Below are 14,309 nucleotides of genomic sequence, written 5' to 3'. Positions count from 1 at the left end.
AATGCTTTGTAAAGATTAACTTCAATTATGTTTATTTAAATAAATAAAAGGGAAGGAATCTCACATGTTCTAGATGAATATGGGCCTGGCTGGCAATGTCATATATTACATCTCTCATTTTTTTCTCTTGCTTGCCTCTTATGAAATCCTCTTGTGAAACTCCATGCTAGACATAGGAAGGAAAATAAAAAAAGAGAAAAAACTCTCAATAAATATCAAGTTTCCATTTTAGCTTCTCCAAAACCTGTCCCAGCAACCAAACTAATGACATAAGATTGAAACAGCCTCAGTGTTTTACTACTGTCCCCTCCTTTTTTATTTCCCTTTTCTTTTGTGAGTCACTTGGAAAAAAATTCAAGAGAACAAATACAACAGTAGGTACAGACTCTCTGCATTAATTTGTTCCCTGAAGACTTTGTGTTCAGTCAGATAACCACGTCAAATTTTTAAAATATAATCCAAGAATCAATACTAAACAGAAGAAAGGCAGTAACAGCTAACACAGAAGCCATGCTGGCTTATGAAGCAAGTCATTATCTTGGGACTGGTGTGCACCAGCAGGCTTGCAAAAAAACCCCAAACCAAACCAAACCAACAAAAAACTCCTAACAAAAAAAAAAAAAAACCAAAAAACAAACAAGCAAGCAAAACCCCAAACCAAACAAATCCACACCCCAAAAAACCCACCAAAAAAACCCACCAAAAAAACCCCAACCCCAAACTTATTCTTTCACGACAGTGATCAATGTAAGACATAATATGGTATACTCAGAATTGCACCAGTTCCCTATTCTTCTCAACAACACTCAGACATATGAAAGCTGTATAAAGGTAGGCAGGTAGGCTTTACAGGAGATAGAGACTCCAGAAGAACTCTGTGATACTTGCCAGCAGCTGAAATGCTTAAAAGATGCTCAGTCTGCACAGAAGGAATGCAAGCTGTTTTTACAGTTTCACTTCAGAACACCTTCCGTGGCACAGAATGACTGTGAATTTTCAGGCTATGTTTGAAAAGCTAAAAACTTGGAAGGCCATCCAGTCCCAGAAGGGATGAAAGCAGGGTGCAGCTCCTTTCTGTAGTCTTATAACCCTGACCTATATTAGTATCTACATTTTTTGCAGCTACCTAAATTACTAAACTTCAAATCAAAACTTTCAATTGTATTGAAATGATATTTAGAATATACTAACACAGCTGCCTTAAGAATCACCATAATCACATAAATTTTGGTTAAGTGTAAAAAGAACAGCATTAACATTTAAAAATAAAGACTGCAGATGAAGGAATAACAGCTGAGATGCCTACAGATCTAGCCAGAGAATATTAATGAAAAAATTTGAGCTTTAATCCCATTTTAGCCAAATTGCAAGATCTGCTAAATTCCAATGTGAATTAGGTGTACGGTTTAAATTGGAGGACTATACCATCTCCTACAGCAATATATGGAATGTATGCTTAAAGCTATCAAATAAGTAACAAAACAAAAAAACCCAAACCAAAACCCCACAACCCCCAAAACCCAAAAAATCAAAACCACTAGCATGTTTATGAAAAGGTAGTAAACAGAAACCCAAGAAGGTTGTTCAGAAGTAAAATTTCTCACAGTGCTTCCTTTATGGGGATAGGAAAAGAAAAAAGAAAAAAAAAAAAAACAAAACCAAGAGAAAACACAAACCCAGGCCCCATTCCATATGTGTATTTCTACACATTAATGGAAAAAAATCCTGAAAGTTAAAATACTACTACATTTAATAAAAATAAATAAATAAAAACCCAGAAACCCTAGAGTTTCATGAAGGTCACTCCTCTCACCTCCCAAAAGATGTAAAACCATGACAATGGCATATTACTAGGCCACAGCAGACAGAGTTAAAATAAAGAAAAAAGGTGTTCTGTTTCCAGCCTAATAAATTATGATCTCATATCTAGCATTGAGAGACACAGTTAGAAACACTATACGGTTCCATTCCAGAAAACCTGCTTCTCTTACCAACATACAAATGTCCATGGGGAGAAAGACCTTTTGTCTTGTACTGTGATACGGAGTTGCTCTTAAACAGGTAACTATGCCTTGCGCTTTCCCAATGTGACTGGCTGCATGGTCGGCATGGATGTCCCTCACACCTAAAATTGCAGAAATAATATGTTTAGAAACATACTGTCAGGCCTTTTGAGGGGTATGGTCTTCCCTGAGGTATATCACAGTCATATTTAAGGAAAGCTAAGTGCGTTGGTCCATGATAGAACTGCCTATGTTCATCAATCGCCTTGAGATCTCATCTCAGAGGTGCAAAGCATCAGGCAAATTCACTGATTTCCACATTCAGGAGCAAGATGCCTCTTAGCTTGTTGCAGTTTCTGCAAAGGGTATACTTAGCAGAGCGGCACCTATTCAGATATAATACATCAGTACACAAACTCATTTTCATTGGCATATCCTCTCCCAGGGTAACAGTATTCCAAGAACTGTTTTTCCTGCCAGAAAAATCATTCATGTGTCAGATTCCTGACAAGCATTAATGTTTACAGCAGTTTCATGATTAGCTGCAGCTGATTCAGCAGTGTACTGAAGCCAATGAGAATGGTCCTACGCTTCCCCCCCGAACCTGTATTTTTGCCACCTCCCTTGTGCTGTCAGGGACCATAAGGCAGTAGCATGGCAAACTGAACATGATTACCAAAGCAATGGTCACACAACTGTGAGAACTGAAAGAAGAGGGAAATGAGTGGGGCAGAGCAGCACCATTGGTCTTCATGGCAAGACCATACAAGTCTGGCTTAGACTGATGATAAAGCCATAATGTTTTCACAGGACTGACCTGGGATAAAATGAAAATTTAAAGGAAAACTGAAATTGAAATTCACAAAAGCTCTTAACAGAAGTAGCATTCTACAAAGAACGAAATGAGGATACAGGAATTACAGACCAATGAGCCTAACTGACACCTGAACACCATGCTGGGCATACCATATTCACTGCCCAAGCCTGCCTGAGCCTTGCATGGGTCTCAGAAGCCTTTGCAAAACAGTAGGTATAGGTAGACTACATGGACTTATTTTGGCAATGGCAGCAGAAAGCAGAGTGTGGCTTGGAGGAATCAATGGATATAACTTACTGATACTGACTGGGCAGCTCAGGCTCTACATAAAACTAGGAATTAAAAAAACAGAAAAAGCTCAAAGAGTAACAGTTAGCAACGACTCATGCCCAACTTGGGAATATATCCCAAAAGTGAGATTCTGAAAAGGTTTAACAAAGTTATTGAGTGGTACCAGACTCCTAACTGCTTAGGCAATGAATCAGAGAGCACAATATTAATATTTTTAAATGACAGGAGCTGAGAGGATGTACCAGGACTTTGGATGACAAGATTACCAGTTGAAATAAGCTTGACAAAAGATGTAACCTGAAATCAGTAAGAATAAAGCAGCACTACTACTGGGAGAGCTACACACAAACTGGAGACAACTCAGGCATAAATAAGCCAAAAAGGAGAAGAAATTTAGCAAACATGACCTGTAATGAAACCAGGTCCACCTAGTCTACAAAAGACTGCTGATGGGAAACACCAAGAAAAGGGCTGTGTTAAATTAATATCTCCTTTTGTGGAAAAAACCACTGAAGTTAACTGTTTAATATGCAGTGAAGGAGACTTTTGCTTAGATATTTTGTTACATTGGTATATTTAAGAGAAGTTAAACATGACAATACAGCACCTAGAAAATCTAGAGCCCCTGTAACAGATTTTCAAGAACATGATCATCTGACTTGTATCAGGAGTAACCCAAGCACGACTGAACTTTTTCAGGATCAAAGACATTTCTCAGAATGGAAGACCTCAATATTTCTCATACTCCTACATTTCTTCAATCAGAAGTTCAGAAAGACACTTGCAACATTTCACTGATTTCCTACTGAGGAAGCAAACATCAGATGTTAAAGAGACAGGTTCCTCATTTCTTCCAAAGAAGAATGTGCTCACCATATCTCACTTTTTACTTCTCTATTTTAAAACTCTTTTAACCTGAGCATTGGCCTTCCATCAGACTACTCTGATAAGCAAGAGGAAAATATTGCTACTGCAATACTAAATACTACTAAATAATAATAATTCTCACTCTTTTTACATCTGAGCTCATACAGGGAATACTTCCATAATGCAACAGACACCTAAAAGAAAGTTACCCTTTTCTTCACTGTAAACGAACAGTTCTTTCCCGGTCTGTGACTCTTATATTAGACATGACACAGATACAAGCTCCTAACCACAAGGATCATATTATCTTTGTTGCAATTTTTCTAGCTATGGAATTATTGATAGTTAACCTACTTTTAGGATGAGAGGATTCTGACCCAAATTTACAACATCACCATGGAAGTTTATAGGTTGGGAAGTCAGCTGTTTCAAGATAACCAGTGTACATCACTGCAATATAGAACAACAGCTGCAGAATAACTACAGCACTTTGTATTCTGACAAGTGGAACAATCAGGAAATATGGTGAAGAGCTGAATTTACCACACTCTGTAATAAGAGCAAGAAAAAAGAACACAGAGTTAAGCAATAGAGAACAAAGCAGCAGGAAACCACACTTCAATGAGCTTTCCACTGAGCATGCTTCTGAGGAAAGTATGTAGTTCTAGGATAGGTGCAGTAAAATTCCTGATTTATGGCTGAGCATTCAAAAGATATCTGAAGTACCACCTACAGACAACTTGTACTGAAATTAAACTCCAGTGGAAAAAGAGTGAGCTTTTTGAAACATCAATAAATACTGTACCTGCACTAATGTGTCATCAGCAAAATCTAAAAAAGGGAAAACGCCTACCCAGCACTTCCAAGGTGAGGTACAAGAGAGCGCTCTGAGTGTTCTCAGCATACGTTTCAAGCTCCTGGATGTTACGGTATGCTCTATCATCCAAATTCTTCTCCTGCAATATGAATACAGAACTTTAGTAAAATGTAAATATAACTGCTATTTGTGCAAGTTTATTACTACAGTCAGGTCAGCCTAATCCACTAACAGAAAAAAAAGGACAAAATTAACAGATAGAAAGAGAGTATAAACTCAGATAGAAGTAGTCATTAAAGCTTACAGCAAGGCTAACATAACCAAATAACTACATACAACTGCAGCCAAGTCTAGTTACTGGAGCAAATGTAACCTTCTGCAATAATAAGAAACCAGAATTCTTCATAAAAAAAGATACAGCCAAAACAAAACATCAAATGGTATTCTTACAGTATGGGGCTGCCAACTTTAATACTTAATTTGCATCTGAAGCACAGAGAAATTTAGATAAATAGGAATGTATTTTTTAAAACACATGCAAGAATCAATCCAACAAAAAATGAACAGACAAGTTTCAAAGTCATATGCTAATACCCCCAAAAATATAACATCCTCCAGCATTCTTTCTGTCCTAGTGGCTTTTGTGGTTAAAACATATGAGTCTTAATATTAAAAACCATTCTTAAGATTAAAAAACTATGAAATCTTTCATAGTAATGACACTCTGCAAGTAACTGACCATCAATTCTCTCAAGGTATAACTTCATAAGAGACTAACTTAAGCAGCAAAGCTAGCTTAAGAAATTCCTCCCCTCAGTTATTCATTCTTGCCCTTGTGTCAGAGTTGGCAGCAGCATCACTGTACCAGTGAAATTCTTCCTTTTGTTTTCCCAGAAAAAGGGTAGTTATTTTAAAATTCATGTGATCTGAATGCTCCAGTTTAGAACACTGATTAGAAAAAACTCCACAGCCATGATAAGGAGAAGCAGCGAAGTGTGGCAGAAAGGTTCAGACGGGTCATTTAATTTTTGAGATGTTATATCCATGACTCATCACAAGAAAAGGCTATTTAGGGGCAAAACTGACATGGTAAGAAAAGATGTGAGAAGGGATAAGATGATGCCAATGATGTAGATATGTGCAACTTTTTACAATATGCAAGATGTCCTTTCTCTTGGGGCAGGATTGGAATGACACAAGAAGAGACCATGTATGAGTTTCTCTTGCACATCTTCATTTCCATTTCTATTAAAATGTAGTTTTCCAGAATTCTTAACAGTTGCATATGGAGACCTTACTACTTAATACCATAGGATGGAACTTCCCTCGCTTACATACAGAAAGGTATCTAAGTGTAACTCCCAGTGGACTACCTCTAGGGGTAACCACTTCAAATCAGGAATAGAGACCAGCAAGCAACAGAAAACATGAGCACAGATAAACTGGTTATCAGAGTAGGGAACAAGATAGATGTGGACTCACAAACTACATCTATTTTAAAGCAAAAATAAACAAAGGATTCTATTAGCCATTTTGGCCAGAAAGAGCAGAAATTACGAGCAGGGGCATCAAGGGAGAATTAAAAGGAAATATAGCAGCACCATTCTTAAAGAGAAACACTACTGTCTGGAAAAGATTAATTACTTAAGTTTTTGTTTTACACACAAACACATAAAAATAAGGGGGGGGGACACCAAATACGACTAAAAACAGAATCAGACTTTGAATGGTAAATACTTACTCTTTCACCAATGATCTTCATGAACCACATTTTAGTCAAGTTATGCCTCTTGACAGCCTGAAAATTAACAAGTAAAACATCCATGTTAATATATACAAAGTGACGGTAGTACTGCATTCTGAAGGCTGAAGTATGTTTTAGATAATCCTTTTCTTACAAGAATTGTATTCACTGGGTTAAATAAAAGTGGCACATCAGTGGAAAATGAGAATCTTCTTCAAATACAAGAATCTTCAACTGGCATTTGTTACAAGTTGTTGCACACAAAAAATGACATCTTGGACATCAAGTCAGTTAACTAAAAGTATTTCTTTGAAAATATTTCTGAAGGTAATTTATTCTTTCCTGGAATCATACGCTCCCACAAAATATTTGCAGATAACTATGTTCACTTTCCAAAAAGAACAGTTTCCTCCAGAGTCAAGAAATAAAAAGATTTCCCTTGTAAATTTTCAAGAAAATGTCAGTACAACATACCAGTATGTATGGTAAAGACAGCATCCTAACAAAATAATATAATGAGTATTATGGTTTTGTTCAAAAAAGTATCCCACAGCATCTCATACTCACACATTCTTCTTCTGGCTCTTATCTCATATTTGACTTCCCTCCTGTACCACTTCATTCTATCAACTTACCTTCAATCCTCTTACTTACACACACTGAATTTTGCAGACCACATTGTCAGAAAGGCTACAATCACACATATAAATAATTATAAACAAAACGGAGCAGATTTCTCACAATCTGAGCCTTTATAGCTCACTTTCAACTACTTCTTTACATCCATTATATTTGTAAATATTGTTTTCAAGGTTTGACAAGACTAGATCTTCTTGTTGATTCAACAAAATCTACTTGAGGAAGTACTTGATATGTGAAAAGGCAAATTTTAAGTTACAACTACAAACGTCAGTTTTGCTTCTTACTTGTTCATCTTGAGTATCATTTTGTAAATTAAATCCTTGAAATAGTCACAGGTCAAGCCTTAAAGCACCAAACTGAGTTCTTCTAAATTACCTAATTTGTACATTACACCCATTTTGAGCTACCTTCATTCAAACACACAGGTGCTCATTTTTCAAAAGTTTTGAAAACTAGCTTGCTCCACAGAAATGAACAGAGAATTAGGCCTCATTTTTTATATGTTCAAAATGGACAGATAAGTAAGAACAAGTATCATACAGTTGCCATATAAGTTTATATTAAAGTCACCGAGAGTTGAGCTATTAATAATTCTAGAAATACTATTAAAGGTTATTTATATACTTTACTAGTACATAAAACTCTTGGAATCCAAATGCAAGTATTCTGGGATACACAAAACTTCAGGAATACATTTAACATGATAAATTACTATGATAAATGTCCTCATACAAACTCAACAGCAAGGAAGGAGTATACATAAAATATGCTGTGAAAAGACATGCTAATTCTATTAACAGCTCTGCAATACTTGTGAGTTCAGATGTCTTTCTAAATCCTTCTTTCTAAGAACTGCAATGACATTCTTGAACATTTGTGAAGCCATGCTCTTCAGACAGGTCATTCTTGGGGTATTTGCTGAAATGCAGAAATAAAATCACATCCTGAATGCAAAGGTTACCAGGTCAGGTTGGATTGCTAGTTCACTCCAGTGCTCTGCAGTGTTCAGAACTATGAAAGCTCCTAGAAATACCTTCTGAATTATTTTTCAACATCTTATTTCACAACCAGTTCTGTTTGGATTGTCTTAGATTAGTCTTCCTGTGAGGTGAAATCTTACCACAGAGATAGGCCAATTCTTTCTTCTGCTTCAAAATCAATTTTCTGTTTTGTGAGAAAGGAGTATAACTGGCAGTCTTAGCTATTGGAAAGGGTTGCAACTGTTATCTCAATATCTGAATTATTTATATCTGAACTTTGTAGTTGTTTTGGCTGGGACAGAGTTAAATTTCTTCATAGTAGCTTGTATGGGCTATGTTCTGGATTCGTTCTGAAAACAGTGTTGACAGCACACTGATGTTTTAGCTATTGCTGAGCAGTGCTTACACAGCACCAAGGCCTTTTCTGCTGCTCAAACTGCCCTGCCAGCGAGTAGGCTGGTGGTGCACAAGGAGTTGGGAGGGGACACAGCTGGGACAGGTGACCCCAACTGACCACAGGGACATTCCAGACCATATGGTGTCATGCTCAGCAATAAACTAGGGAAGCGGTTGGCAGGGAGGCCCTCTGCTCAGAGACTGGTTGGGCATTGATACATACACCTCACATTGATACACACACAAGCAGCCTGAAATTAAAAGTGGTCAAGAGAATATATACGATCATACCCAAAACTAACTTGTACCTAACCCACTCAATCAGACAACTAAATGAGAGGAGATCTTCAGAAACAAAAATAAGTTAAGCTACAGTAAAGCAAGTTCCTCCCTGGAAAGGAGACAAAAGCATTTTGGGAGAAAACAGTCTTGCTCCTGGGAAGCTTGCCATATGCTGGAAGAGAGACAGAAAGAAGGAAATAAAAAGCAAAGGCACCGACAGACTGACATGCAAAACAACCAATTCTGCATTTTAATGCCTGCAGTAAAGTATCACCCTAGGTGCATCTTCAACTGCCATAATCCCGTAAAAAGGCTCACAACATTTCCCAGTATTCATTCTAACTGTATGAATGCTTTGCTGTGGCTAAGGCACACACTTTATCTGAGCTGGAGACACGTATAAACACCTCTAGTCCTCTCAAAAATGACTAACAGGTGCTTTTCTTTTATTTTACTTCTTGGCTTTACCTATGTTTTCTCTTAGTTAAAGTGTAACTTGTTTAAATCCCAATTTTAATCTAAACATGAGTGTTGATAGACAGGAACAAATGCTCACTTATGCTTTATTTCACATTTGAAAGAGGAAGAGTCAGGGAGAGGCCACAGTTTCAGCACTGCCAAAAATCACTGAAAGAGGATTTGGAAAGGACTCATTTTTGTGGTCTCAGAGGTGCAGCAGAGTGGATGTGAAGCCAACATGGCATCAAGTGAAATGCTCCAATTCTGCAGGAACTGCATTGTTCTAGCCCAGCGTTACAGCGAGTGTCCCGCTTTCCCCAGGATCTTAACAGGAACAATGCAGATGAATACTTGGATGAAGACTCCACATTTAACTGCCTGTTTTTCAGCAGGTCCATAAAACTAACCACCTATGGGATCTACGTTAACTGTATTCAGCTATTGAGATCTAGACAAACTGCAGCTTTTCCTGTCCTGGAGCTCAGAGATCTTTAAATGCTAGTTCTGATCTTATAGAGTAGAGGCCTTACAGTAGCTGCTCTTTTGGAAGGTTCTAAGACTTGCTGTGGCCTGTGGCCCTAAGATGACAAGTTAGCAATGTATGGAATTTCCATCCCCAAAGAAATTAAAAATTCAATGCAACGTGACCCTGACAACCTGATCTAACTTTGTCATTAGACCTTCTTTGAGTGGCAAGTTGGACAAGATGACAACCAGAGATCCCTACCAACTAAATTATTCTGTGGTTCTATACCAGCATCAAGGGAAAATCCATTTACACTGCCTTCAATCATCTATCAAACATATCAATGAGAGTCCTAACTCGAAACAAAAAATTTTAGCAGAAAGCCTGTTTCTTTGGCCATGACCAGCAGAGGAACAGATCTGTAGCTGTACTTTATGTGTGATGTTCTAGTGCCTGCAGAACTCGGGCATCTTGGTAAAAATAAACTGTTAAGTTCCTAAGTACATTCCCTGTTACTTAATGCACACAAATGGATCTGTGCAAAACATAATACATAAACAGAAGTCATCAAGCACCTCTTGATGCAAGAAGACTGTATGAAGATTCTCCCTATTACCCAGTAACTGTGTATGAAGGTCTTGCGCTTTTCTTCATACCCTATTTGCTACTTCAGCCTCTGTGCTTAGCCTTCTGTCTTTTTGTACAGCTTAATCTCTTCAGGCAGAACTAGCACTGGCTCAGAAAAGTATACTGACGCACTTCACTTGCTATCAGCTTAAGGCTTACCACAATTTACTCTGTCCTTCACCCAAACAGAAGAGGAAAAACCAGATGGTTCACAGAAGTCTGACCCTCCAAGTAGGTCCTACTTAAATATCCTCCTTCTCTAACTCAGCTCCTTGGTTGTAGGTAACTTACAATATCACACAAACACAATTTAGGTTATCTGTTTTATATAAAATAATGCTGTTAACTATGCAACACAGCACACACAAAACAATGACATCATTATTTCCCACAGTAATATTTCAGTTAAGTGAATTTTAGGACAATAAAGGTGTATTTTACCCTCCAGAGCTCTGTAGCGACCGGCTGATGTGGTGGGTTATCGCAGAATATATCTTCCACAGCCTCCCTCCAGAACTGCATTCGCATCAAACCTGTAGTCTTCTGAGTTATGGAGTCCTTAATCTGGAAAGGATACATCTGGAGTGAAATTCACAGTGTCTTTAAGGCACTTGGTCTACCTACACTGAAAAGACAGACACAGGACAGCCAAACTCAGTAGGGAAAGTGCTCAGTTCTGAATTTACATTTATTCCTCATAAAGCATATGAGCACTACAGAGAGTAAAAAAATCGTCACCACAACCTAACTTTGAAACCCATGGGGATTAAGTCCTGGGCAACCTTCACCTTGGCTTTCTTCCCAGAAGGAAAAGCACCAGTGGTAACAGCAGTGAGGGAGGGCAGTGCCATGGGTAGCCATAAGCACAGCCCACAGAAGCTGATCCAGGTTTTTCGCTTGGTCAGCACATTTCTTGGATCACTCCTGGCAAGAGTTACCAACTTTCCTGGTTGCACTAGCAGTTTCTGGCCACCTAGCAAAGGGGGAAAGACTGCAGCCACTCCCCTCCCGCAACTCTCTAGTTACTAACTTCCCTCCCAGCAGCCTTTCCATCACCTAGCTTCTGCCAACAAAGACCTGGGACTGATTACATCGTCCAAGTTTTTGACAGACCTACAAGATAGGATTTAGTTGCACTTTACCAATTCAGTCACTGCATTTGAAGCCAGGACATAGATGCAACTACATAACAGTACCAAGGACCACAGCCTGTTTGTTATCATTTAATTTTAAAATGCACAACAAAGAGGAAAGTCAGAAAAACTATATATGTAAACAAAATAAACTGGGGGAGGCTGGCTACTTTCCAAGGTACGTTCAAAGCTAGAGGTTTGTATTGCACTATTTATTCACTGCCCCTTATAGTGCAAAAAATTAATCTTGGCAAAACACCACCTACCAGTGTAATTTAGAATATTGAAACTGTTATTTTACATTTCCAGAGTTCACAAGTGTATTTTAATACCTGCCTGAGCCAGTTCCACATTGAAGGCTCTCAAGGCAAAAGCAGAGGTTCGAGATTCCGCAGGCAACAGCAGAGAACACAGAAACCCTTCATAGTCACGCTTTCTAAAAAAGGATGAGGAAATACATTTATTATTTATAGCTCTACATAAATTGGGTGTGCTATTGCTTAGCACTGAACTCCTAAAACAGTAGCAATAAGTTGTAGTTCAAAACTCAGACTTTGCAAAAGTACCACCTTTTAAGCTTGTTTTAAAATAAGACAAACTCCAAGAGAGAGGGGATGCTGTCTGAACTCTCAGCGCACCTTTCAAATCCAGATCTCAAGACACTTGGCTAAAGGCACGGAACAAGGCTGTGGCAGAACTGCAAATAGAATCCAGATTGTCCGACTTCCAGACTTCTGTTCCAAACATGAAACCACATTTCTTTAAAAGATTGTGCTTTGGAACTTGGCACAAGAGCACTTGCCTAACCAGTAAGTTTTTATTTACTGGCAACTATATTCAAAGCATAAAAACTCTGGGTTTTGGCAGTTTCGCTGCAGGTAACTTGTTGCCAATCTGGAGTGATATGCCTTTGTTTGGCCACTTGGGTGTGCCATTAAATTAAAAACAATCACAGTGCACAGAATCATAAACTGCAAAATCATACATAACTGTAGCTAACAAAAACACCTGGTCACCTCTGAAAAGCTAAGTTGCTTGTTCTGAACAACATTTTTGTATACTTTCTGACAAGCTTGTAACCTGATTCTTCATGAGAACAAGACCAGCAACTCCAAGTTTCACCTCGAGAGCGGAGAAGCAGGTGTCAAGGAAAACTCATTTTCATGAAGTCTGCTCTTCTTACATGTACTCATATTTCTTTTGAATGTGAGCTTAAAATAGCAAAGCCAAACTAACACCAAGGGTTGCTACTTTTAGCATCAAACAAAAAGGAAGTGAGATTTAACAGAGGTTCTTACCCCTGCAATACACAACAGCTGATAACTAGCAAATGCTTAGAGTTCTCACAACAGTTGTGAAACTTGTTTTAGAGCTTGATGCAAATCCAGAAGCATCAACAAAAAAATTATTTGTGAATTTTAGCAGGCTTTAAAGGTCACCTTCATATTAAAAAACAGATGCATCAAACCTCCCTCAATTAAGACACTTTCTGGAAGGTATTATCAGCTCAAAAACCTAATATTTTTTTCAAGGCTGATTATAGTAATACCCAGTATTGCCCACCCTGGGCAGAGCTGCAAGGTTTACAGCCACATTTTCCCAGTTCCAGTTATGCAGTCTGCCTAGATTGTTCACAAAACACAGAACCACCTCTACTTCCAGAAAGGAAACAAAGAAACACATTACACAAAGCATACAGCAGCACAATAGAGAAATTTGTCTTCCCTCTAGTAACGGTGTTGGTGTCGTTTGGGTGCTTTTTTGCCATTATTCTAAGCTTAAAAATTAAGTGTAGCAAAAAACAGTTAAAAAAAAATCAGAAAGAAATGTGAATTTTATGCTGACAGTGCACCCTTGGACATAACAGTAGAAGAGTAAATCCATTAAGCCTCAGCCTGTAAAATAAAATTTATATTGCTATAGATCATGTTCCACCCCAACTCTCTTCATGTATTAGTGTAAGGAATGAAGAAAGGAGGGAATAACCTTAACTCTGGTATTGAGTGTTTTTCATAGTTTCCCTCTCAAATAAGTATAAGCTTACATATGAACCCACAGATGGAACAAAAGTTGGCTATGACCATTACTGGACTTTCAGTATAATGAATTTCTTCCACATTATAAAACTCCATAATACCATCAAGCCACAAGCTTGTCTTCCAGAGCAGACATCATAAACAGCAAGAGACAGAAAACATACCTGCTCGGGAAACATATTTTTAATCCAATAGCTTAAAGCTACTTTTAAAATAGTTGTTTAACAGAAAAAGGAAAACCCAAGAGAAAGGGCATCTTGCATATTGCAAAAAGTTGCACAAATCTACACCTTTAAAGCGTAACTCAGTTGTTTTTCCTAATGTGTGGGAGACTCAATCTCAGAACTGGTAAGTTGCTGACGTTTGCATAGCCTCAAGTGCTTTATTTCTGTTTGAATAGTAACTCCTTCCTCTTCATTTTTTATGACTTATGATTTCCATGCAATATATGAGCTACTGTGAACAGCAGCTTCCATTAAACAATGCCAAAAGCATAACCACCTTTCGTTTTATTATTCTGAATGTCCGTGTATTTTTATAAGTAGTCCTTTTGATGGTTTAACAAAAATAACAAAAGAAGTTTAAATTCAACCATCTCAGCTTCTGTGCCTTGGAACCTAACTATTCTGTTCACAGTTGTTTTTTACTGAAAACATTTTACCTGTATATGTTAACTTTACCTGTACGCGCAGCCTCTGTTCTGAGTAACAGGTAAAAAAATCCTGGGTAGAGTAACTAGGAAAACAAAG

General features: G+C 37.9%; 1 protein-coding gene across 7 annotated transcripts in view; it reads right to left on the bottom strand.

Annotated features, from left to right (window-relative positions):
• The window catches only part of NDUFAF6 (NADH:ubiquinone oxidoreductase complex assembly factor 6), a 29,573-nt gene that overhangs the window by 13,961 nt on the left and 1,303 nt on the right, over positions 1-14,309 (bottom strand). For 3 of the 7 annotated variants that reach the window (XM_075023637.1, XM_075023638.1, XM_075023639.1), the window contains exons 2-7: positions 11,861-11,960; positions 10,833-10,955; positions 6,537-6,593; positions 4,832-4,934; positions 1,992-2,125; positions 65-166 (exon numbers count right to left, since the gene is read on the bottom strand). In XM_075023637.1, the coding sequence (XP_074879738.1) occupies positions 65-166; positions 1,992-2,125; positions 4,832-4,934; positions 6,537-6,593; positions 10,833-10,955; positions 11,861-11,960 (619 nt within the window). Of the gene's footprint in view, positions 1-64; positions 167-1,991; positions 2,126-4,831; positions 4,935-6,536; positions 6,594-10,832; positions 11,017-11,856; positions 11,961-14,309 lie in introns of those variants that run through there. The other 4 variants (XM_075023640.1, XM_075023642.1, XM_075023643.1 and 1 more) reach the window with 4 other exon arrangements.

This window comes from Buteo buteo, chromosome 3 (assembly GCF_964188355.1).
Source record: "Buteo buteo chromosome 3, bButBut1.hap1.1, whole genome shotgun sequence".
Taxonomy (NCBI): Eukaryota; Metazoa; Chordata; class Aves; order Accipitriformes; family Accipitridae; genus Buteo; species Buteo buteo.
Note: the sequence above shows the minus strand (reverse complement) of the source record. Positions and strands in the feature narration are given on the sequence as shown.